The sequence below is a fragment of the Cibotium barometz genome, chromosome 41, assembly GCF_041138505.1.
Source record: "Cibotium barometz isolate CiBa-2024 chromosome 41, ASM4113850v1, whole genome shotgun sequence".
Classification (NCBI taxonomy): domain Eukaryota; kingdom Viridiplantae; phylum Streptophyta; class Polypodiopsida; order Cyatheales; family Cibotiaceae; genus Cibotium; species Cibotium barometz.
This window is the reverse complement of record NC_141086.1, coordinates 49110760-49137480: the sequence shown is the minus strand read 5'-3', so window position 1 is coordinate 49137480 and position 26721 is coordinate 49110760. Positions and strand designations below refer to the sequence as shown.

At 42.2% G+C, this 26721-nt stretch overlaps 3 protein-coding genes across 3 annotated transcripts in view; 2 read left to right on the top strand and 1 right to left on the bottom strand.

Annotated features, from left to right (window-relative positions):
• Positions 1-26721, top strand: part of LOC147615044 (uncharacterized) — a 167958-nt gene that overhangs the window by 13337 nt on the left and 127900 nt on the right. The window lies entirely within an intron of this gene.
• LOC147615045 (uncharacterized) overlaps positions 1-26721 on the bottom strand; it is a 142724-nt gene that overhangs the window by 5238 nt on the left and 110765 nt on the right. The gene's annotated exons all lie outside the window — the stretch shown is intronic.
• On the top strand, positions 20992-26693 carry LOC147615047 (uncharacterized). The gene is made up of 2 exons (XM_086780305.1): positions 20992-21172; positions 21258-26693. The coding sequence occupies exons 1-2, from the start codon at positions 21023-21025 to the stop codon at positions 21615-21617; spliced, it is 510 nt and encodes a 169-aa protein (XP_086636431.1). The 5' UTR covers positions 20992-21022; the 3' UTR covers positions 21618-26693.

Sequence of the window (26721 nt, the reverse complement as noted above, 5' to 3'; positions counted from 1 at the left end):
TGTATGTTTTAGCCGCATCTGTTTCCCCGCAATATTTGCATGCTCTGTCTTTCCACTATCTATGCGCTCGTATCTATTCTTGTGTTAGTCTTGCAGGTCTCTCAGGCAATTCAGGCTCAGTCTCATCGCCTCTACAAAGATCCCAATAACCTCTGCCAACCAAAAAATTCATCATACGAAATTTCTATAAAGCAAAATTCTTGCTATCAAGCTTCTCTCCCACAATCTGTGTGATATTATCTGACCCCTGTGCATTAGCCATGTTTCAATGACCTGTATATGCCAAAAAATTGATGTCTGGCACGCAAACAAGCACAAAAACTTCAACTTTTTTTTGAGTATGTGTACATAGGCTAATTCCCCTACTCTCTTCAAAATTTCAAAGGGTCCACAATATCTGTAAGCCAACTTTCTATACTTCCCAAGCTTTAGTGAACTCTGCTTAGGCTTGACTCGAAGGAAAACTTTATCACCCTTCTTGAATTCCCGAGGGGAACGGTGTTTATCTGCATAGCTCTTCTGTCGATCACTTGCTCTTTTCAGATTTGCTCTGATAAGTTTAAGTTGCTCATCCATTTCTTCTAAGGTACGACTGGCAGCTGGTACTGCAATTGAAGGATCTGCTAGTCTGAGGGGTGTCAAACAATCTTGCCCGTAAAGAGCTTTAAAAGGTGACATTCCCAGGCTCCTATGGAATGACGAATTGTATGCAAATTCTACTAAAGGGAGAAACTTGACCCAACTGCGAGGTTGCTGACTACAGTAAGCCCTTAACATATCCTCTACTACTTGATTGACCCTTTCGGTTTGTCCATCAGTCTCAGGGTGAAATGCTGTACTTAACTTTAGTTGAGTCCCTAGAGCACCAAACATGGCTTGCCAAAATTTAGAAGTAAACTTGGAATCTCTATCGCTTATGATCCCTTTAGGAATTCCGTGCAACCTGACTATCTCTTTGATGAAAACGTTGGCAATGTCGGCCGCTGTGGCTGTCTCTTTGATAGGAATTAAGTGGGCTACCTTGGTTAATTTATCCACCACCACAAATATTGAATCGTAGCCTCCTGCTGTCTTGGGTAGTTTTGTGACAAAATCCATGCTTACACACTCCCATTTCATCTCGGGAATGTCGAGAGGTTGTAACAATCCTAGCAACTTGATCCTTTCTGCCTTCACCTTTTGGCACTTGTATTTTGTAAAAGGGTTCTTTTTAGGAGATAAGTAAAGAAGAGAGCATTGCTTGCAGAAAGTGTTTATTTTCTCGCGCTTCCTACGCTCAAACGGGTGAGTATTTTCTATTGAGCTTTCATACATGTGTTCTTTAGTGTGTGAACTATAGATTGATGTGCTTCTTGCATGCAATGTGTGTGTATGTGCATCGTAGTCATCGTGTAAGTGTCGTGAACTACTTGTGGCTGTAGCCGCTTGTAGAAAACTCCATTTTCCAATGTAGGACCACATTTACAATCCTTAGAGCATATGGAATCCAGATCTGTATTCAATCATCAATTTTAGTAAAAGTTTCCCGACTGGGTCGCATTTGTCTCACAACTGGTTTTGATGTCCAAATGTTCCTGGAATTCTATGATATCATATGCATGTCTTCTCTATGTCTTAGAGCACCCATATATGCATTGAGATCATGATTTGGAGTGCTGGATCCTCGTAGATCTGAGTTTTAGCTCTCTACATGCATCATGCACTTAGCTTGTGATTTCTCAGCATATAGTGAGTCTAATGACATGGATAGAGTCCCAGTAGCATAGACAATCATGTTCCGTGAATATGGACTTTTGTTGCAAGACCCCTTGCCAGATATAGTGGGACACCAGGGAGTGGACATAGAGTGATCCTTTTGCCCCCCATGGTGCTCCAGGATTATAATTCTTCCAGTACACAATAAGGTTGGGATGCTATATTTTGATAGTAGGCAAGCATTGGCAATCCTAGTAGCATCAAAGCACTGGTAGCTTCAGGGCCTCTCCCAAGACTTCATGACACATTTTTGGATGCGACTTTGGGCCCATAGATAGGCTAGGAGGATCATTACCTTCCAGTGGATTGTTGCGCATCGAGGCAGAGCAGTGGGAGTATGGCTTGTTTATAATGGACATTTGGCTATTTGCCCTCTCTGTTTGCACCCGTCTGAGACATAGCACCATTCCCTTTGGGACTATCCTTAGGCACAATAGACTTTGTTGAGGATTCTTTGCCTACTGGTTCTTTTCTCTCCAGAGGGGCTTTATACGTGGGGAGCGGCTACATGGTCTACGACCTCTAGACCAACCATGGACTATGAAACAACACCCAGTAGCCAGATGACTGGGCTACACTCCGGGTGACCATGACTATATCCCACACAGGATGATTTTGATTTTGCTAGGATAGGTTGTTTAGACCTTGTGGTTACTTGTTCTCAGTCGGCATCTCATTTGCTTTCAGATTTCTTGCTAAAAGTGCCGAAGTACCCTTCGGAGTACTGTTTGTGAAATCTGAGCTTTTGAACTTGCATTTCTTGTCCATTTTGCATTTGAGCTGAGATTAGGTGCTTATTAGCAATATGTGACATAGCTGTATTGTCAGTTTTGCTAAAAGTTGAAAATTTGCCAGCAGTGACCCAGTCGTCCCTCGTCTCGTCGGCGCGACTGAGTCACCTGAGCAGATCTGGAGACCTTGAGCTAGATTTGACCATGTACTCATGTCCTACATGCTTAATACATCTCACCTATGCAATTTGAGCTCATTTGGACTGACATAACAAGCTGAAAGAGCTAAAAAGCTGCAGTTTCACACTGTGTGTGTTTAGAGCAAGATCTGGTCATTTGACATAGCTTAAGTGGTCCAATCTTGTTGAGATTTCAACTGGAAGTACTACTCACATAGGGGAACAATCTTGGTTGATCAAAAGTTGAAAATTCTCTAGCTTGAACCAGTCGTCTCGTGAGCTGAGTCATCCTAGTAGATCTAGCCATTTTCTGCTAAATCTAAGCTTGCTAGGGTGTTGTACATGCTTTGCACAGCACACCTACCAATTTTCAACTAATTTGCACTTGATTTGATAGTTCAAATTGAAAGTTCTGTGCTGGAAATTCCTTTCTAAATTTCTGACTTTTTGCACACAGATTCTGAGATTTGACATAGCAAAAGTGATCAACTTTTGTTGAGAAGCTATACTGGGCATCTACAGAGCATAGGGAACAATTTGGTTGCTTCAGATATGAAAAAGGCACACTTGTGACCCAGTCGCATGACTGTGTCACACATCAGCATATTGCACATCTGACACCATCTGCTCCTTGTGTATAGTGTATATAGCCTAGGGGTGAAGTACCATCCCATTTGGACAAGTATAAGACTCCCAAAAAGCCATTAAACTGTAGACAACCTAGTGGAAATGCAAGTTTTTGAGTGTTTTTGCTAAGCGTTAGAGTGCATGAGCTTATAGAAGTTAGTTGCAGACCATAGTAGTCTAGTAGCACTCTGCATAGAGCATACATTAGTGTATACAAGGTCAAGTTTTGTTGCTTCATTAGGCTTAAAAATAGTGTAGAAAATGTAGTCTAGAAGCTTAGTGCGAGACTGATTTCATTCATTGGTCTCAGGTGAACGAACGAGGATAAAGAGCGACCTAAGAAGAGCAAAAGCTACGAGCTTTACTAGTAAGTGGCTTTGTTGTTCTTGAATGTACTTAAGATCTGGAAACTGGTACAAGTCAGGTGGGAAGGATCTTGAGTCTAGTGCGAGTGTGAAGTCAAGCGAGGAAAGTGTTTCAAACACTCACCGCATTTTAGAGCCAATAGTTGAAGAGGAGACTCTTTCGGATTCTACTTCAAGCATGGCCTCTGAAACCCACTCCGCAGACATGCAAGACTTCTCCATGGCTTTCAATGTAAGGCTGGTGTTTGCAAAGACAAATGCTTATGACGCACCGCTTTACCGTGATCCTATGAACCGTTGGGTAGTCAAGATAGGTGACCATCCTACTATGTTGGATACGGCTCCGTGGGTTAACTACCAAGGGGATTCGTATATGGGGCAAGAGGGTGTGCGCTACATAGTGGTCAAGGATCCGCCGGATTGTGTCGATAAGTGGGAACAAACGGTAACGAGTATCAAGGAGGAAGAACCACCATTTGTGGATTCCGATGAGATGAAACTCTTGAATGTAATCAAGACACAACATGTACTAGTGGACAATCCCAACATTGCCTTGTCTTTTAAGGAGTCGGAGAACACAAAGACTTGTTATTTCACGAATGAGCCGAATCCTAATACGCTGCAAGATGAAAAATTCTTGTATGTGTACTTACGAGGTGGTCAGACAATGCACTTAGTGCCCATCATTGTAGATAAATTCGGAAATGTTTTCGAGTTTATGGATCAATGCATGGCACAAAGCATGACATGGCATGGTTTGCCTATTCAAGAGTTAGCACCTAAGGTTGCTACGCAGTCAGGACTCGAAGGAAGTCCAAAGACCAAGAATGGATCTAGGGATCGTGCTGGTGGTTCTAGAGTGCCGATTCTTAGCTCGGAAGTCGCAAGCTCGAGAGCTAACGAAAGAAGCAAAGCCAGAACTTTGCCAAGTGCACCAAGGCTAGCAGAGCCTAGATATCATTCAACCAATGAGCAAGAAAGAGACGGGTCACTTGCACGTGAGGTGCCAACGAGACCTGCTGGATCAAATAAACCCATAGTTAAGTTTTCTGATCCTAGGGAAGATGCAAGTGCCTTCACCTCAGGACGCAGAATATACGATACAAGGAGAGTTAGACCAGCTAACTTTCAAAAGTGGGTTAAGAAGTTTAATGGGTCAGGTGATCCTTATGATCACGTGGCTAACTTTAAACAAGTAGTCCAAGCCGAACAAGTTAACGATCTCCACACTAGGGTGGAAGGCTTTGGATTCACGCTGGAAGGTCGTGCCTTATCATGGTTTCAAACTTTGGACCTTTCCAGATATCAAACCATCGAAGCACTTGAGAAAGACTTTGTCGCCGCCGCCTTCTGGAAAACGGGTTAATGCATGACGTGCTTTCACTCATCCATGGGTTTGTGCAGAAAGAGAACGAGTCGGTAAGAGATTGCTCTAACCGATTGAGGCAATATTTGTCAAGGTGTCCTGAAGAGAAAGTGCCTAGTCAAGAAAGGTTAGTGTTGATCTTCTTGCAGGGCTTGTTAGACAAAGATTTACACATAGCGTTATACATGATGCATCACAAGGATTTGAATCAATGCATCTATGATGCTATCAATTATGATGATAATTGTGATCGGGATAATTCGAAGGAAGCTACAAGCTCGAAAGCTCGCAGTAGCACCTCATCTGTGGATACACAAGTAGACCAAATAATGAAGGGTGTTATGGAGAAAATGCAAAAGTTATATGGGCCGCCTAAGGCAGTAGAGCCAAGATGGATGGATAATAATCCATTAATGCTAAAACAAGAAGCTCGACCTGCTTTATGGTGTGACTTCGACAAACGTTGGGGTAACCATACAACTGAAGATTGCTACAACCGAATTCGTTATTTGAGAGCTCAAGCGATGGGGAACCCAGCTAATGTAGGGATGGATGGGGATCGACCAGTACTTGTATTGGATAGACAACCACCATTGCCTAAAACTACACTTGTGTGGATTGTAGAGCACGAGGAAGACGATAACCAAGAGAGAGCGATTGTTCCAGTCATGCCATACACTGAGGAACAAAGAATGACACAAGGGGAAGAGAGTTTGGATTGGTGGAGGATGCCTAACATGTCATCATCTGCATCAACGTCAAGTCCAAATCCGATTCCTATGTTGAGTCATCAAGAGGGTCAGTTTAGCATGGACCTTAATACGTTAATGTTTATAGCAGTTCAAGGTAGACCTCCGATGCCAATGGCTCTGAAACGAGCTCCTAATTCACCGTTGGGACCTTGTTTTCACTGTTCGGGGAACCATTTGATAAAGGATTTGTCCCTACCTTAAACAACAAGGGTTAGCTAACTTCACCTCTGTAGTTCCAGCTCTCGCGAGGTATTGTCTCGATTGTGGGATAAAGCACTTAGTTTTTGATTGTCCTTTGAATCCGGACAAAAAGGGAAAGACATCGCTAAACATAGTGGAAGTCTTGCCATCTACAAGCAGTGGAAACGAAAGTGACAAAATCGCACCAGTGAACGTAGTAATGAGAGCTCAAGCTCAAAAAAACGTTGAAGAATGAACAAACGATGAAAGCAAGTCTCAAAGGACTTCAAGAAACACATGGAAAGCATGCAGACAAAGAAGGGCTGCAGCAAAGAAACGTCATGAGGAAAGAGCTAAATTAGACAGTGAGGTTAAAGAGAAAGAAAAAGCCTCAAAAACTAAAGAACAATTTGAGGGAGTGTCAGTCCTTGCTGAGAAAGTGCTAGAGCCATTAAAAGCTATGCTAGACGCCTATAAAGCAAGACTGAGACCTAACCAGACCATCGAGGAAAGAATGAGAGCTTACCCGGACCCTGAATTAGAAACGAAACGATTAGAAATCTTTCAGAAGACGATTGAGGGTACACAAGCTCTTTTGGGCAAACAAATGGATAAACTGGGGTCATCAGAGGGCCAAACACAGATGAAATAGGAAATGGGACAAGTGCCTAGTGATTCAGGGAATCTTCTCTCTGGTCAAGAGAGTAAAACGAGAGAATCACAGAGAAACAAAAGGAGAAGAAGACGGGCAAACAAAAAGTCCACTGAGACAAAAGCAAACATGCCCGCAGGTGTTGAGACACTGAACAAAAATGTAACACATTAGGAAAACTTTGGACTCAATATGGGCCTTGTAAGAGCAACCAATCAGATTTTAGTCAACAATAGGACATAAAAGGGGAGTCATGGATAGCCCTATCTATGTACCTCAAAAGTATATCATGTAACATATCTATGGAAAGCTCTCAGCAATGCGATTCAAACGCACTATTGACCGCCAAATTTGAAGTTGAAATGCTCAAGTTATAGCCATTCAAAAAAATGCCAAATAAAGTGAATTGTGGCCACAAGCCCATTCTCATTGGTGTAGAGAGTATATTCCATGAAGCATCTTTGACCCTAAAGGGCCCTTTTGATGTCCAAATTTCCCCTAATGATTCGTGCCAAATAGTTTTCTTGAAGAGACTGAAGAGGATTGGATGAAAACTCTTTGGAACGAATTGCGTGAAAAGAACATTAAAGATAAACATGGTAAAGCACCTATAACTGAAATAGACCTAGATAAGGAACAACTAAATTTCGACATAGAATCTAGGTACGGTGTTGCAGGTCCTGCTTCATCCAAGTCGACCATGAAAGAACTACCTTCTTTCTTGGGAGATGAAGATAGCGCAATAGATGTGAAGCATGTTCCGTCGCAATACCACCCGACTCTGAACGTGGTAGACACTGCCAATCTTCAAGCTTTCCTTTCCACACCGGTAAAAGCGACGCTACCATTGGCGGATGTTCTTAAAGTAAAACCGGAGTTATGGCAAGAGATCATAAAGTGTTTGACCAAGATGGGAATTCAAAGTTCTCATCTAATGAACGTCAGTGAGACATTAAATGAAGATCAGACCAAAAGAGTAAAGTATGAACCAGTTCCCATCAACAAGGTAGGTAACTACTGTGAGGGTGAGGATGGCAATACGACTTTACCACCAGTAGAATTCAATGATGTCAAGAGTTTGGCAATCTTGGATAGTGGGGCAAGCGTAGAGATAGCCACCAAGCAAATTTGGGAGTCTTGGGGTAAACCAACCCTAAGAAAGACAAGGATGTGACTTCAGTTGGCTAATGGATTCATCGAGTCTCCAATCGGCTTACTAGAGCAAGTAGTTGTGTCTTCATGCGGTATCGAGTATGAACACACCTTCACGGTTGTGGACTTCGGAAGGAAGCCCAACTGCGAGATCATCCTAGATCGCCCATTTATGCGTCAATTGAAGATGATTCAGGATTGGGGCTATAATTACATCTACTTACAACAGCCAAGTGCCACAACTCGAATTGACCTAAGAGATCATTCCTATAAGGATGTCATGAATACGCCGGTCAAAGACATGGTCTCGACCATAGCTCAGGACGATTCGATTTTGTCATGGCTAGTCCAAGCCATTATGGCTGTGTGGAATCAACGAGAACAGTGATGGAGCTGAAACTTCAAGCTCTTCAGACTATATCACTGAACCCTTCCCAGAACATGAGTTAGAACCATTTGGTTGGCGAGATATTCTTGCTACCTTAGACGTGTGCGCTAACGTGTATGCTATAAAGCATTGCGATGAAGATGGTTATGACATTATGTCTATGAGGATGGTTCAAGTCATTGAACTTGCTAATGAGTCTGACATCACTAGCGGTAGCTACGACATCACTAGCGGCAGCTACGAGACGAGGAGATCATTTTAGAAGGACCTGGAGCAGATTCTTCAAGGATTTGGTACGCAAGTACTAGCACCACTGAGAATGTGAACGCTTCGGTCATGCCCATCAAAATGGAGATCTCTTCTTTTGAAGACATTCAGGAGCGGGAACTGACTGAAAAGTCAGAGAAAAACCACGAATCTGATGCTGAGAATGACGACATGGAGTTCTATGACGACATGGAGTTCTATGATGCATAGGATGAAACTCTCTCTGAGAATGAGACAAAGAGACGAAAACAGAACAAACGAGAGAGAAGATTTGCCAAGAGGTCAAAGAAAATGCTATTGAAACTTAGGAATGGGAAAAATGTTCAAATTGAACTCAACCTAAGTTCGAGACAACGAGTTGGCAAATCTGATGAGCTTACGATGAATGATGTCATAGGGTTGAATAACATTGAGACTGTGCACGATGAGGACAGTGGTGAAAACCACATGCCTATTAGTCAAGGGAAGTCTCAATATCTAAAGTGGGTTGGTGCTTCGGATTGCATCAAAGACAAGGTGTCAGGTTCCTATCTAACGCAAATCTTTGAACTTGATGCCTGCAAGCCCAAACCAAGAAGCCCAAACCAAGGCGAAAACTTCAAGGCCACTTGAAGAAGAAACAAAAGTTGAGAATGACCAACGAGCGCAAGGGAAAAGACAAAGATTGTCTGTCGGAGTGGGAAAGTGACAATGACAGAGATGCCGATATAACGACAAACAGTCTTTAGGTGTTCATTCGCACTACAAGAAGTATACAATCGAGGAAAGAAAGATACTGGTTCAGAAGCCTGAACGAATGAACATCACTCCAGGTGTGTCTTATGATGGACCTGAGGATGCTAAGAGGGTGGATCTTGCTCTTCCAGGGGAGGATCCTAGACCAGTATATATTGCTACGGATCTTGATGATCAAGAAGAACATGCAATTATAAAGTTGTTGCATGAGTATAGAGATGTGTTTGCGTGGTCCTATAAGGACTTAAAGGGTGTTGATCCGGAAGTATGCCAACATACTATTCCGATGCGCGATGATGCCAAACCTAGCAAACAATGTTCGTATTCATACAATGACAAATTTGCTCAGAAGATTGATGAGGAGATTAATAAGCTTAAAGAAGCGAGATTAATCTATGAGATTGAGCATACGGAATGGGTATCACCACTTGTGGTTGTTCCCAAGAAGAATGGAAAGTTGAGAGTATGCGTTAATCTCAAGAAAGTGAATGTTGCTACGATTCACGATAATTATCCTCTACCAATAAACGGATCATGTGATCGAGAGAGTAGCAAGTACAGAAGGTTATAGCTTCTTAGATGGGTTTTCGGGTTACAACCAGTTATCCATTGACCCACGAGATCAGCACAAAATGGATTTTGCTATAGAACGAGGCATTTTTGCCTATCGAGTAATGCCGTTTGTGTTGACAAATGCACCAGCGACCTTTCAACGACTCATGTGTCACATCTTTAGAGATTTTCTAAGAAAATTTCTGGAAGTTTATGTTGATGATCTATGTGTTCACTCCAAGCAAAGAGGGGACCATTTATCTCAACTCAGAGCGATATTTGACAAGTGCAGACTATATAGGCTGTGCTTAAATCTAGAAAAGTGTGTGTTCATGGTTAGACAAGGCAAGATCTTAGGGCATATAGTGTCCAAGAATGGCATTTCGACATAGCTAAAATGCCAAAACCGACGAACGCTAAAGAGGTACAAGGATTTATGGGACATTGTGGGTATTATCACCGATTCATTTTCCACTTTACGAACATATCCCAACCTCTTTATGCCTTGATTGTTGCTTTTGAGTGGACGGATGAGTGTGACGTAGCATTTGAAAAACTTAAAGAAGCACTCACCAATGCACCAATTCGGAGAGCACCGGACTGGAGCAAGATTTTCCATGTGCATATTGACGCATCTAATTTTGCGATTGGATGTGTATTAGCTCAACCAAGTGAGAATAACATGGATTTTTCTGTGTCTTATGCAAGCAGACAATTAAACAGTGCAGAAAAGAATTATACAACAATAGAGCATGAAGGATTAGGGATGGTGTATGCCGTGAAGAAATTCCGACATTACCTCCTAGTGAACAAGTTTGTGTTCTACACAGACCACTAGGCGTTGTTGTATTTAGTTAATAAACCTTGCAATACGGGACGCATAGTCCGTTGGTTCATTATTCTGCTGGAGTTCTCTGCTGGAGTTCGACTTCACAGTGGTAGTGAAACAAGGGATTGCGCACCAAAGAGCGGATCACATTTCAAGATTTACAAACGGAGAGGGACCTACGGGAGTTCTTGATGATCTGCCGGATGCTTATCTTTTCAATGTAGAGATGGTTCCCAAGTGGAGTGAAACTGTAGTTTCATTACTTACAGTTGGAAAATTACGATTATCTGACTCGTGGGATGAAAATTTCGCATTGATTGAGCAATCACGTAACTTCTCAATGATAGCAGGTAGATTATATAAGAAAGGTAGAGATGAAGTTCTGCGGTTGTGCATTGATGCACGAGAGGCTGAACCATATCTGGAGCGAGCACATGTGGCCATTGGTAATATGCATATGGCTCCAGAACAAACTTTACCAACGACGAGTGGAACGCATGGGAGTCTTTTCGCCTTCCATGAGGAAAGATGTATACGATTATGTTAGAGGTTGTTGTTGTGAGATGGGTTCTAATCCCAATGCTCTTAATGGTATAACCCTCTATCATGTATACGATTATGTTAGAGGTTGTTCTTGTGAGATGGGTTCTAATCCCAATGCTCTTAATGGTATAACCCTCTATCATGTATCGCCAATAACGTCGAAGTGGGTAGAGGCTCTTGTTGAGTATCTGTCTACCAACATATTTCCTGAGAAGATGAACAAGTTGAGGCAAAGGTACTTGTAGAAACAAGCTCAAGACTTATGTATCATTGCTAATCAACTTTATCATCGTGGTAAGGACGGAATCATGCGAATCTGTGTGACTGAGAAAGAGTACGTAGCAGTGTTAGCGCATGCTCACTCTAGTATTCCTGGAGGTCATTTCTATGCTGATGTCATAGCGAAAGCTATCATGAGAGCAGGGTTATGGTGGTCGACATTGTTCAAGGATGCGTCGGAGTACGTCAAACGATGTGATGAGTGTCAAAGGTACAAAGCTCCGATTCGCTGAGACGAGATGCCACTTAGACCAATGATGGGAGCACGAGCATTTGCTAAATGGGGGATTGATTTCATTGGACCTATTGATCCACCAGGTGCTCGAATACATGTGCAATACATTATTATTGCCACAGATTACGTTACGAAGTGGGTTGAGGCGAAAGCCACAGTAAAGAATGACGCTCGTACAACTGCGAAGTTCTTATTCGAGAATGTGTTTACAAGGTACGGGTTGCCTATTGAGATTGTGGAGATTGTGAGTGATCGGGGTAAGCACTTCTTAAGGAGTTCCAAGCTAAGTTTACCAAGCAAGGACGTGGTCCTTATGTGATCTCAGGTCTATCATCCAGTGGAGCGGTGAAGCTTTCAATGCTTGATGGTGAGGAGATGCCCAACTGGATTAGCGGATGCAATTGGGAGATTTAGTATTGGTTTTTACTCTCAAGGAGTTCCAAGCGAAGTTTACCAAGCAAGGACGTGATCCTTATGTGATCTCAGGTCTATCATCCAGTGGAGCGGTGAAGCTTTCAACGCTTGATGGTGAGGAGATGCCCAACTGGATTAGCGGATGCCGGCGGATCAAAAAGTACAACATTCCTATTACGCAAACAGAGCTTGATAGACTACATAAAGCCAAATGGCATCAAGAGAAAAGGAAACTAGTGGCTAAGATGGCTCAAGAAGAAGCCCGAGAGCGAGCGAACAAACGACGAATGCAGGGAGTGATACCTTTAGCAGAAGGGTTATCTAAACGCTGTAAGTTCAGCATAACAAAGGATCTTGCCGATGAAGAGTCTGAGGAAGAGACGCCTCCTCTCTTCAGTGCAATTTAAGTTGGAGACCAACGTCTACCAACTTACATGTTTATTGACTCGGGCGCTGATGGGAACACGATCTCATTTGAGTTGTTTTTTCAATTACAAAATGTTGCACTTAAAGATACCAATGCCGTGTTTCAAGCATTCACTGGTGATAAAGCTAAAGTGCATGGCATTTGTGAACTTAAACTGTTTGTTAGTAAGCTAAGCTACGGGGACAAGTTCTTTGTCACCCAAGTGGAAATGCAAGATACTCCAATCATTCTAGGGAGAACGTGGCAAAGACGACACAACTACTTCGTAAACTGGGAGAGAAAGCTGATTCATTGCCAGAGTGCCAACATCAAATTTTGGGTACCTATCAGACACCCAGACGAAGAGTATGCTACTACTATCTACAAATTACCGAGTTCCTTGCAGGTCATTACAGGTTCACAAACAAAAGACGAAGCACAGAACGACAAATCAACAGTGCTTCAAAAGCTACAAGTAAAGGCACAGTAAAATGCCAAGAAAAGGAAAGAAGAGGCCAAGCTCAAGTGGGTTTGGGTGAAGAAAGAAGTGTCACCTGCAAAGATTGAAGATGTTACGGAGGCACTGAAGACCCCAAATTCCAGGAAAGTAGCAAAAAAACAAAAACAAACGTCGTTGACAAAGGGACAACCAAGGTGGATTCCCAAACCGTTGCTTCAAGCACGAAAAGATGCACAGTATATTTGGGTTCCCAAAGCGCAAAGTCCATTGTCAAAGCCATCTAGCGGAACAAAGAAAAAGAAGACGAAGAAGCTTCAGGCCAAACCAGCAAGTGTTCAACACTTGACGCTGACATTCAAATAGGTTTGGATTCCTAAAGCTAAGCTTCACTATACATCAGATGGGATGGCATGGGTTCCAAAGAACTTGATAACAAGTTCTAACAAAAAGAAAAATGTTCTAGTCGATACAAATTTGGAGAACCACGAAGTGCACGCAAAGACAAATGTAAAGCAAGTGTGGAGACCCAAATTGAAGTCTCAACCACCAAGTACACAACCAAAAAAACCACGAAACACTTGGCAGAAGAAGCAAAGTACACAAGTTTGGAAGGTTAAGCCACAGCCATAAGCCACAGCCAAGTGAAGCTCATCAACAAGTGAAGGTCACAAAAGACGTCACCAATGAGCGTAAACTTTGGATGCCGAAAAAGATTCAACCAAAGCATGTGAGCAACACGGCTCCAATGACAACGATGAAACCAATCAACTTTCGGGCACTTGATCTTCAACTCAAGCTATTTGGGTTTACTTCTGTGCTGTTGTGAAGACAATCATGGCTAGAATTTGTGCGCCAATAGCAGGGGTATTCCAAATTGGCTTCATTTGCGAAGTCAGCGCGTCAACACCCGAAGGAAGTTAACACTTCAAGGTCAATCAGGTGAAAAGCACCACAAGACACAATTGTATATAGTAGATTAGGTTAGTTAGGAGATAACCTCGTCAGCAAATGCCCATGGGACATATTGTACCATGACCTTGCGTCTTGCACAGCATGTCTTTTACATGCATTGATTTTCAACGCATACTAGGGTCGCCTTACATGACCATGCATTCGTCACGAAACTTTTGAAACCCTTGCACACTCTTACGACCACAATTGTCGCACGTACTGCTTCGATTAGGTGGGGGGAGCACGAGTGTGAGACAAGTCAACCGTGAGGATTTGTGTGTGTTATTAGGGAGAGCACAAAATTTTGTAGAAGAAGTTATTTTTGCTTTATTTTATGGTTTTTCTTTTATTTTTCTTTCAATTAGTGGAAAAAACAAGCCTAGATGTACTTAAAATGCACAAAAAGGCACTAATTTTTGCAAAAAAGTGATATATGAGTGACTTCAAGAGCCGAATTGGTGTCTAAAGCATAGATCTTGTTATGTACATATTCACACTAATTTTCATATGAGTAGGTATAATTTTTGGGTTGTTAGGTTAATTATTACTATTTTTCATCATTTTTTATTATTAAAAAATTAATAAAAATTACCATGAAGCTCCGAAAATGGAACCGTCTTCAAATGTCAAATCTAGAAGACGAACAGGTACAGCAGGTGAATTTTGAAGACATTCGGAGACAGTGCGACGGGAAGCTGTCCGTAGTGGCAGGAAAAAGTGGAAAAAGAGAAAGTGTCGGCAAAATCGGACCTATCAGTGCATACAATCAAAATTGGGGTTTTGCTAGCCAATGGGATCATTGGTAAGGTCAAATTAGGCATGTGGGGAAAGTGACCGAGGCACGAGAGCACATAAAAGAAAATTAGCTAGCTCATTCTTACCATTCTAAGTTTAAGAGAGCTTTGTGAGAGTTGCGCACAAATCTTCTGTGCTTTATTGCTCTCATACCGCTCTATAGATCTTAGAGCTACCTTACACACTTATTATATATACTATTTAGTAGCGTGTGAGAGTGTCACCTCAGATCTGCAACTAGGTGGGCAGATCGGAGCACAGAGAGTGCACGGAGGCTACGAGCAGATCGGGCGCTCTAGAGCGCACACCAGACATCAGGTAAGTGCACAATCTATCCCATATGTATAATAAACACATGCAGATGCACAAAAGCACAAAACATGACCTAGGCATAGAGAAAATAGCAAAAAACTTCCTGTCAGTCGTGTTTGTCTCACTATGCACAAATGTGGGCAAAACCAACCAAAAAAGATGAATTAGGGCAAGGCAAGCACATAGGGCAACTTAGGGGAGCTAGGGGAACAACAAAATGTGAAAAAAATGCAAAAAAGCAAATGCATGAACCAGTCGTCGTAGCAGCTGATTCACATGTGGACATCTGGGCTTCATCTTGCAAATCTGACATTACCACCTTGTTCCTAACATCAAGTATAGTACTCCAAGTGATTTCCAAGTGATTCCAACATCTCAGGTGGTCACAATAGTCAATTTTGTGTTCTGCACACTCCGTAGTGCACAAATGCAGATTTAGAGAGATCCAGGGATCCAATTCAGAATCTAACCACATGGGGGGGTAGATCTAACCTAGGTGGAACTAACCATGACAAAATTTCCAAGGAGTAAGCCATAGCACCTTTAGGACATGTGCAAGAAGGATATGGAAAAAATTTGCAAATCTGACCATGCATGACCCAGTCGACTGAGTCATCAAGAGGGGTTTTGCACCTTTTTGGCATCTCCAGTATGCATACACATCAAGGGCACTCACATCTATCATGTTTTGAACTTTGGATGCAAAATTTGTGGTAGAATGGTCAAATTTGCAACGTCAAATGTCTTTTACACACAACTTAGTAGGCCAGCAAATAGTGCTAGAAACAGACATCAAGAGCATGTGGCACTTAATGCAAGTTAGCTAGATACAGGGTAGCTAAGGCCTCCTTGAAAGATCTCAGGAAATCAAATTCAGCGTCACTAATTTGCTAACTTAAACATGCTTGAAACTAACGTCAAAACGAAAGTGTTTGTGCACAAGAACTAATTGCAAAAGATAATGCACTTGTTTTGACAGGGATGGAACCAACTTCCTGGTCTACCGCCTATAGAAAAAGAAGGCAGGAAATCACATCAGACAAGCCGGCGCTCCCACCCTTTGCACTCTATATGGAAGGAGATGCTGCTCAAGTGATATATTGATCAAGAAGTGTTGGCTGCCAGTCAAGCCTATGCTGTGAAGGCTCATTTTGAGGATGAGCAAGGAACCGAGAAGACAGTAATCTACACTTCACCAACGATGCATAGCCTACAAACTTCACAAGAGTGCATGCATATATATAGGCTAACAGGCTTCGAGGATTTTTTCGCAAGAAAGCCATGTGAAGTTGATGCGTTAAGAGCTCATGAGCTCTTGTCTTCTCTACAAGAAGATGGCACTTGCACTTTAACAGACAAAGATGGCGAACAGGTGCAAGTAAACATCACAGCTGATTTGATAGTGAGAGCTTTGAAGCTCAATGAAGGTGGCTACGACACAAGCTTATTAAAGCTGACAATCAAAGATCGAGTTGCAACCTTTACTTCGGACAAGTACGAAGGTAAATATGCAGATCTCAGAGTGCCTAAAGTAAAGCTCGCCCTGCAGATTCATCAACAGTTCTTCCATGTCCTAAAGCCAAACAGGTATACACAACCTGACATTCATTTGGCTTTTGTCTTCACTACTGCATATAGAAAGAACCAAATGATTCGCGAAAATTGGGGAGAAAAAATCCTGAAGGACTTGAAGAGAGCAGCCCTGACAAAAAGTTACTCCAGCAAGCACTACATGCTGCTCGCTTCTGCTGGAGCCTGGAGCCTGGTCGACAGTGGACACTGGATAGCGCGGAGAGGGAAGAGCGTCGGGGTGTGCGCCCGCCGCCGTGTACTGCTGGTCGACAGCGCACAGCCTCGCAGGGGGCGGAAGCGCTTCCGCGTAGGCGTGTACTGCTGGTCGACAACGCGCAAGGGGCGGAAGGTGTCCGCGTAATGTTAGAAATGCCCAAAAAGTGGCCCAATTCGTAAGTGTAAAAAAAAGTGCAGGTAAAGTTTGCAAAGGGGTGCAAACTGCAAACGTTTGCAAACGTTTGCAACCCCTTGCATTCGCGAATGTTTGCAACTATGCCCGTGTCCAAACCTGCTGCATACCTACATCTACACAGCTGTCTGACATCTGGTGGCAGACCAAACATACAGAACAACTGACATCATTCCAGAGGGAGACTCACAACGCGGACTGGCACTGTTTCATGTGCAGGACAATGCACACCTGACCTTGGACTCATGTGCAGGACAATGCACACCTGACCTCGGATGATTGCGATGGATCCCGAGCTGACTCGTCTCGAATTGGGCTCACATGGGACCAGTTCACCATCCCAGGTCCTGCACCTTCTGTACAGAAATGTCTACGTGGCATCCAAGTGCGGGATGCACGGTGCTAACACTCATTGCATATGAGGCATTAGGCATGCGTGACCAATTGAAAGTGCTGGAGGATGATATGGTGTTCACAGAAGTGCAGGAAAGGAGACAAGAGGTGCACGCGACCCTCCGTACTAAGTCTGCCACCACGGCAGAGACATCTCCACATGAAGAAGAGTCCGTACAAGCTCCAGCAAAAGAGCGTCAGTTCATCCGTGTGGGAAAGGTGCACATTGAAGTTAGATCCACGGAGCATGCAAAAGGCAAAGAGAAGACCTTCTCTAAAGAAGAAGAATTTCAATGAATTAAAGAAGCTATGGAAAGAGGGAAGCCCACCACCAAGAGAAGAAGAATAGCAGAAGTCGAGCCAACAAAAGATGCAATGTTACAATTCGCTCATCTGCATAATTTGGGAAGAAAAGTTGCAAAAGGAGAGTTTCAATAGCAAAGAGATGTTGGGGATGAACGCAGGACCAAATCAAGAGCTGATAGGCCATCAGCTCAACTATCAACACCTCCCCAACCGATATCTCAAGAACATCTTGAAGAAGTGCTTCCAGAGCATGAACGCCTTTCTAGTGAGTTCCCTTATCCGAAACTGGGAGTAGAAGTGGACCAACCGGCTGAAGTTAATGTGCAAATGCAACTGAAACCGAGAGAGAAGAGGAACAACCTCCAGTGGTGGAATCAGAAGTTATCATTGAAGAAATGCAAGTGCCGCAAGTCCAACCACCTCCACCTCCACAGGTTCCACAAGTTCTGCCTAAGGTAACCACAATAAAAGAAGCACTTATTTCTCCTCCAACACATCAAGTGGCTCAGCTACCAGCAGCAGCATCCTCCAGTTCATCTGCTAAATTCAATGTTCAATCTTGGAAGAATACAATGCAGGATTATTTACTCCAAGTCACTGATTATTATGAGGGCCGCGTGAAAGAAAGAGATATGGCCGAGTAGGAGCTGCAGGTGGTAAGTATGGAACTAGCTATGGTAAAGGCAAACTCATAGACACAAGAAAGAGCATTGCATGAGCTTCAAATTGCATATCAACAGGTTTCTACGGAACATGAAGTATTAAAAAAAAAGTTTTCGGAGGTTCATGTAAGAGCAGAACAAGCAATGCTAGAGAAGTTGGTGCTTGAGCAGGAGCAAGAGTCCTTGAAGTTGGCGCATCAATTATCATTAGAAGGTATGACTCACGCTCAAGCACAGCTGTAAAGAATGCTCGCAACACACTTTTCATCTCCTCAAGCGTCAACGTTAACTTCCAATGAGGTGAAAAGTCTCAAGAGTGAGAATGCTAACTTAAAGAAACAAATAGAAGATTTACAGCGCCAATTACAAATTAAGGAGGCAACTCCTCAAGCGATGATTGAACCAGCTGCTGCTGCTGCTTTGGTTCCAGAACTTCAAGCAACAGCATATGAACCGGTCTCAACACAAGCTGAATTCTCTCCTGCGGACACAGAGTTTCCACATGAAGAATATTCATTTCAGTAGGGAGAACAAGTGTCACATTCAGAACTACCTCAGAGTTTGGTGGAAAAGCTCCGACAATCCATAGACAAAGAAGTGGACACAAAAAAGAAAGAAGATCTTCTCTGGGAGTTGAAGATAATTGAAACAGCTGAAGCAAGGTTTAAAAAGGTAGAAGATCTTTATGAAGCACATAGGAATTCTGCTCTATCTTTAGCACTATTGAAGCTGGAACAGGACATGCACCTCAAAGACTTGATGCCGAAATGTCCATTGGAGGAGCTAGGCGGCTATCGTCCTTTAACGGAAGACGAAATCAATGGACTAGCGCCTTTAGCTAATCAACCTCATTGGAGGTTATCATGGATTCAGAAGCACAGTGCTGCAATCTTGGAATACGCCAATGCCCCAAGATTTTGTAGAATAGATCCAACTTTTTGCCCTGTAAAAAGAAAATATTCTTAGGAGAATTATGAAAGGCTAGTAAAGCATTATCCTGATTACCTTAACTATCTTGCATTACCTAGTGCACATAAATCCTGCTCCCATAGATATTTTACATCTACTCTTAAACATGCTCTCTTAAACATGCTATTCATATGTACGAGGGCGTCCTCGATATTGCCTGTAGAATGCTTGTTAAAATAGCTCATCTACTTATCCTATGCATAGAAGTATTTATTAAAGAATTACCTAATAATAGGCCATGGGAGCACATGCTCGAGGAAAATCAAACCTTATCCTTCGACCTTAATGAAGGGCCTAACAGAATGCAGATTATGGGCTTCTATGCTAGATGCCAATTTTTGCCAGCATTTTACATGCAGACATTTGAAGAGATGTTCTCCACAGGATTTATCGACTCGGGGTTGGCAATTTTTGGGCTTAATTCCAAAAACCCAGCACTTTGATATGTAGCTTACAAAGATGCGGAAGAAGGTGATCTGGTACACGAGGCCATCCGCAGACAAGAAGAATCCATTCGACGAGAGGAAGTATGCAAAGCTACAGGATATGCCCTCTCTCGAGGCTCCTTCAATTAAGTTTTGCTTCTTCACCGACTCTTTGAAGACCCACCACCAATTTTGTGCTCCAAGGGTACTATCACAGTGTCCGAGGACGGACACCGATTTAGGTGGGGGGGAGATGTTTTGCCAAGAATCTTCAAGACAAACTTCACCCAGCAAAATGCCAATTTTGTACTTTAAAATCCCAATTATCTTGTAGTTTTGGGGCTATTACGGCTTCCAGCTTATAGATTTGAGTTAGAATAGGAGCCCTTGATACATTTGGGATGTTATATTTTCAGTGGTCAGAGCCAGATATATATACCAGCACTTGTAATTTTGTAAGACACTTTTTTGGAGCTAAAGTAAAGAAGAGAGTTGTGTTTAAAGAGAGTGCGATTCTTCTCGTGCTTAATACGCTCTAACGGGTAAGAATTTCCATTTGAGCTTTCATACATGCATTCTATAGTGTTTAAGCTACATGTTGATGTGCTTCATGCGTGCAATGTGTGCGTATATGCGTCGTAGTCATCGCGCGTAGGTGCGTACTACTCGAGGCCGTAGCTACTTGTAGGAAACTCCGATTAGCAATTCAGGACCGTAGATGCGATCCTTAGAGCATGTAGAGTAGGGATATATGCTCAGTCGACTGAAACAATGAGATTTTTTTGACTCAATCGTTTTTGTCTCACGAGGTGTTTTGGTGCCCGAACGTCGGAATTTAGAGATATCTCATAGATGTCTCATTAGAAAATTTCGGAGGTCATTTGTAGGGCCTTGTAAGAAATTCACAACTTTCCTATTTCTCTCTCTAAAAAAATATTTACGAGTCTAAAAGTAAAAGAAGAGAAATAAGAGAAATAGTACTTTTTACCTTGCAAGTACAACCTTAACGTGTACCTTTCTCATTTACTCTTCTGGAGTGTGTCTTATGTAGATCATTCTAAAAGTGAGAAAGGAATGTTCCGTGACGAGTTTGAGAATGGAGGGAAAATCTAATTCCATCAAGAAGCGACGCCCAAAACCATATTCGACAACTCTGTGCCCCTTTTACCTCTGTGTCTCCTTCTACCTCCTTCTACCCTTTGCTTAAGTCCATGGATAACAACAATGTAAGACCTAAGAACAACAAGGACACGCCCAAGAAGTACCATCTTCACATTGATTTGGATATGGAGTATGAGCCAATCCAGAAGCGCAGGATAAGCCATGAGGAAACAGGTGGTGTTTTACATTTTGTCATTAAAATGGATGAGTGCGAGATCTTAAAGGAGAAGAAGATGGAGAGAGTCACCATCACTCTTATGAACAGGGCAATGGCTAATCTTAGTAGGGACAAGCAGAACTACTTCAGTGTGCAATCTGCGACAAACATATGGTGGCTTGGATCCTTCCAGGTGATAGCATTCACATCAAATTTGGGTTTTTTAAATCTCTGGCATATATTTTAACCAATCTTAATACATTGTATGATATCTACAGGTTATCAAAGAGGACCATGAAGTGTTATCTTGGGTTTTTGGTCGTACTTTGATACCCCAGTTGGTAAGCGTGCAGATGACAGGTAAGAAGAAACTCTTCATTGCAAACAAAGGGGATTTCCAAGTTGTCTGGCATCTTGTAGGTGACTTAAAGACCCTTAAGTGTTTGTACAACTGCAGCAAGGGAGCGATGCACGCTCCCCTTGCCTGTACTGCATGGAACCTGCAAGCCACCTTGACTCCAAGTGGTGGAGGAGGCCACCAAACCGCGATAGTCTGGATACAAACTTCTCGCCAGTTTTTGACATTCCTCTTAAGAATGTTCACATCTGCACACTACATGGTCTATGCCGCATCATAAAGAAACTGGTACATCTTCATATATGCTTTGCCTGGAAAATAAAGGATGCCCGAGAGAGAAAGGACGCTATCACAGCTTTGGAGAAGGTGTTATCCGAGATTGGGCTACATGGCGGAAATGTAAAACTTGTTAAAGACATGAAGAAATCCTCGAACGAGAAGGAGGTTCCCTTGAAGCCATAAATGAGGTAGTAGAATATCTACTAGATGAATTTATGGTGGTACATCGCAAGTCAGCTCCCTATCACCCACAAGCCAATGGATAGGCAGAAAGCTCCAACAAGATTCTTTGTACAGTGCTCACAAAGATAGTTGAAAATTCTAGGTCGGATTGGGAGTTGAAGCTACATTCTGCCTTATGGGCATATAGGGTGGCTTACAAAACTGCATTAGGTACCACTCCATGCAATATGGTGTTTGGTCTTGACGCAATCCTGCCGCTCGAATTTTTAATTCCGACTCTTAGAGATGCCAAGGAACTTGATTGGACTAGCCACGAGCTTTCAAAACGAATAGATGAGCTTGAATGGTTGGATGAAACAAGATTGAAGGCTGTTGTGGGCATGTATGCCTTAAAAAGACGACAAAAACAGTTTCACGATGCACATGTGAAGAACAAGGATCTCTAGAAAGGAGACTTAGTTCTTGTGTACACGCTCAAGCAACATGCCTCTAAGCTTAAGAAATGCGGGTTGGGTCCATACATTGTCTATGACATTTCATCGAGTGGAGCTATTCGATTAGCAATGCTTGACAACGAGCCAATGCCAAATTACATAAGTGGTTGTCAAGTGAAAACGTATCATGAGCCATTAACCACTACAATGCTCCAAAGAATCCATGATGCTAAAGTCCGCAAGCAAAAAGAAGCTAAAACGATACAAGATGCCATCAAAGAGGGCAAAGAATGTGCACAGAAACATAAGGAAGCTAGAAAATGGGTAAACGAACAAGTTGTGCACAGCATTAATCAAATTACGAGCATGTCAAAAACCCACACATCATTTAGAAAACCTTGCATTGAGGTGGGTTTAGGGAAAAACTCAATCCGGGAAGTCGCTCTAGTTGACACTGGTGCTGACTTGAACATGATCAATCATGAAACCTGGATTGCATTAGGTAAGCCACAATTGACTCCCACAAATGTCACACTTTTGAGTTTCACCGGCGAGCCTAATGTTGCACAAGGTATATTACAATTGCCAATCTACGTAAACCTTGTGCATGAGTTTGTGGTTCTTAAGGCAGGTCAGCAGGTTGCGACGGTAATCTTGGGACAGCCTTGGCAGAGAACTTATGAAGGCATAGATTATGTCTTTGTTGTATGTTTAAAGTTGGTTTGAGTGTAAGAAAGATAGTGAACATTGATGAAGTAGTTGACTTTAGGTAGTTCTTGTGTTTAGACAAGAGATTGACAACCTCTTGGCATGCCTCCATGCCCTAGTCAGCAGGTTACCCACATCCAAGGATTGACAAATATAGCTTTTACCATTATCAAGCATGATAGGTGGATATCTCACAAATGCTATCCGAGGGCATAGAACCAGGAGTGTGAGTGGGTGAAAAGCATTGGTGTCATTGCCGAGGATGCAAATACCTTAGCTAGAGTGAACACAAGGTTCCGAACTATGTATTCCTTAGTTGTTGTTTGTGTTTTTGGTGTGTTTCCACCAGTTAGTGTAAAAGTATGTGAGTAGATAAGAGATAAAGAGCCGAAGCAAAAGTGCTGATGTGAGCTTGAGCGAAGTCAGTGGAGAGTTGCATGAGTGCACAAAAAGATATTGGAAGAAACGTAGATAGGTAAAAACTTTCATTTGATTTTGTTTTTTTAGTTTTAGGAGTAGCCTAGGTTTAGAAAACAGGAAGTGAAACTAAATCTAAGAAAAATTTTTTGGAAAAAGACAGCTAAAAAAGAGATTTCTCTGGAAAAACGCTAACGAAACGAAAGAGAAATAGTGGGAAAAACAAGGGTTTGAAAAGAAACAGAGAATAAAACTTGGGAAGTGAGTGCAGAGATTGTAAGAAACAAGAGGGAAAAGTCAGGTTTGAGTTCTGAGTTTTTTTGTAAATTCACGGCAAAAATCACGATTTTGACCTCCTGTGTAGCCCAGAGAAGTGATTTTGCAAACTTCACTTTGTTTGATATATAAACACTTAAAGACAAATGCACACACAAATTTTGAGTTGAAACCGACAATTGGGTGAAGAGTTAGAACAAAAGGTGTAAACTGCAAAACACGGGAAATTGAGCTGAGAGCTTTCAACCAGTGAAAACATTGATACAGGGTGATACATTAGAGCAAAAGAATATAAGTGAAGTGCAAAAATAGAGAAAAGGAAGAGAAAATTGCATTTTTGCCCTTCAGGGTTAAAATCACGATTTTCTCCTTATCCCCGCATAAAAACAGGTCAGAACAAGACAAGGGGTTAGGGTTAGGTTCATCTAGTCCTAAGAAGACCATCTAGAAAGATTGAAGTAATTTGATCAGATAAGTGAGAAGTGAGAGCATTTTTTGTATTTTTGGACACTAGAAACTGCTAAAATTGTGCTTGAACTCAAAAGAAAGTCTAAATAGGCCAAAACTTTGGGGATATGCTCTAAAGACCAAGGTGAAGACATTGACATTGGCCATATTCAAGCAGGTAGTCAAAAAAGCAAGATAAGGAGGAAATCGCGATTTTCTCCCCATTACTACTTTTTTGCACTATTTTTGCATGAAACTTGTACCATTGCCTTGTTTGATAGCGAATACCATATTGGTGAAGTGAAAGTGAATTTGGACCAATCTGGTGAAAGTTGGTAGAAAATCGCGATTTTCTCCCAACACAGACCTAGATAATCCCAAATTTAATGAAACTTGTGCAGTGTGCTATTTAAGCATCATACATCTCATTTATGTGGTTAGATTTTGATTTTGATTTGTGAAAAGAAGAGCTAGGTGAAAATCGTGATTTTCATCCGTGTTAAGCTTTTTTATGTCCTTTCTAGATTGATACTTTGTGGTTGAGTTGTACTAACACTAGTGGACACAGAGTAGTGAAGGAAGTTTGTTTTGTGCAATTTTTGTCAAGGTAAGGAGAAAATCGTGGTTTTCTCCCACAGCTATCACAGGAACTATCCAGAATTTGACAAAACTTTATGAGCTTGAAGATAACAGTGTAGTTAGCTTACCCCCGAAAGTTGAAGTCAAACGAAAACCCTGAGAGAAAGTTATAAGAAGAATAGCCTATGAATTCAATAGCTCACATTGACTTGCAACTTTGACATTGCAGTGCTGAGAGCTGAGAGATAGAGACCTAGTGAGTAGATCCATACAAGTAAGTTGTCAAGACGAGCAAAGTGCCAGGTAACTAAGTGAGGTAAGCTACTTCTTACACAATTAATGTATTTGAGATCAAAAGCTTATATACAGTCCGGAAGAAACCAACCTAGAGATCAAATTAGTAGGGTTTCTACGAAAGAGAGTGTGAACCAAGGTGAGTTTGAACGATTGGTCGCCATTCACAAAGAGGTAGTGTCAGAAACTTCTTCAAAGATTTATTATAGCCTATTCATGGAGGGAATGCCAGCTACTAGTTTACATTAGGAGGAGGGTGCTGTTGGTACCTCTCATTCTCATGAGACACGCACTGAATCCCACCTGAAAATGCTCTTACAATATTTCTTTACGAATGAGAAAGGAGCAAGAATCTACTTAGATGCTAACAATGTGCACTATGTACGAGAGGACTTGGGTAATGCTGAGTTCCTTGAGCAAGTAGAAGCAGATTTAAGAGGGGATAGGTACTATGATAGCAAAGGCATAGCCTAATTCCTATGGAATACCCCTTCAACGTAGATTCTATGGGCATGATAGACCTTAAACGAAAGGGAGAAGAAGTGTTGGATAGACCACCACTTCAAAATGATGTTCATGCAAAGTTTCTTTCTAAGAAAGAACTGGAATGAGTAGTGGTCGATAATCCAAAAATGGGATTATATAGAATGATGACAAAAGAGGGAGTATTGTACTACCTCTGAGGCGATGTTAATCCTGTAGAGTTGACACAAGTGAAGGAGTTCTACTTGTATAACTACCAGTTTGAACCCTTTGCTAGACCAATCTTAGTGGATAGTATAGGCCATGAGTACAAGTTCACGTATGAGAATGACCTCAAAGGGTTGACCTATATAGGAATGCCTTTTTCGGTCATGTATCTTGGTCAGACACAATTTAGAGCACTAGTACCAGAGGAAGTGAGCCTCATGGACAGAGGAAGTGAGCACCAGTACATGCTTTTAGGCAGAAAGATGGAGAGAAGGTCTGAGAAGAGGCCTTGAGGTTTAAGCAGTACATTGAAAGATGTCCACCGAGAGTGAAACCTCAAGAAGATAGACAAGTTGTTTTGTTTATCGAGGGCATAAAGAATGAACATTTGAAGAAGGATTTGCACTTGAAGAAGTGTAGTACCTTAGATGAAGTCACCAGAGAGGCACCAGTCTACCTTGCAGATAATTGCCAGATTTATGGAGAAGTGTCCAGAGACACTGATGCTAAATCAAGTGACTTGAAATCTAGTGCTAGTGAAAGTCAGACGGTAAGGTCGACTCAACCAATGAATGCTGATCAAATTGCAAAAGTTGTCATGAGAAGACTGAGCCAACTTGAAAGTGCAGAATCAAGGGATGCCTCAACTGAGAAGATGTATGACTTGTGGAGACGATCATCCTACAAATCTTTGCCCAATTATAGTGCTGCTTTGATAGAAATGGTGTGCCATAGAGAACAAATGGACGAATCACACGACGGAGGAGTGTTATTCCAACAAGGGACAAGTTAGGGAAAGGCCCTACCAATCGAACCTTGGTTATCAGCAAAACCCTTCAGTGAATCAACAGTACCAGCAGCAAGCTAGGAACCCTTAGATGTTCCCAAGATATGCACTAGGACAGATGAATGCACAAGGGGGAATAGAGAGACCTAAGCATGTGTTGGGACAGTAGCCACCACGGCCAGGTATAGACCAGACAGTAGTCAGAGTTATCAAAATGGATCAACCTAAAGAAAGCCACGCAATAGTGCTAACTTGGCCCTATTATGAGGAAGAGAGTTACAGCAGTCACC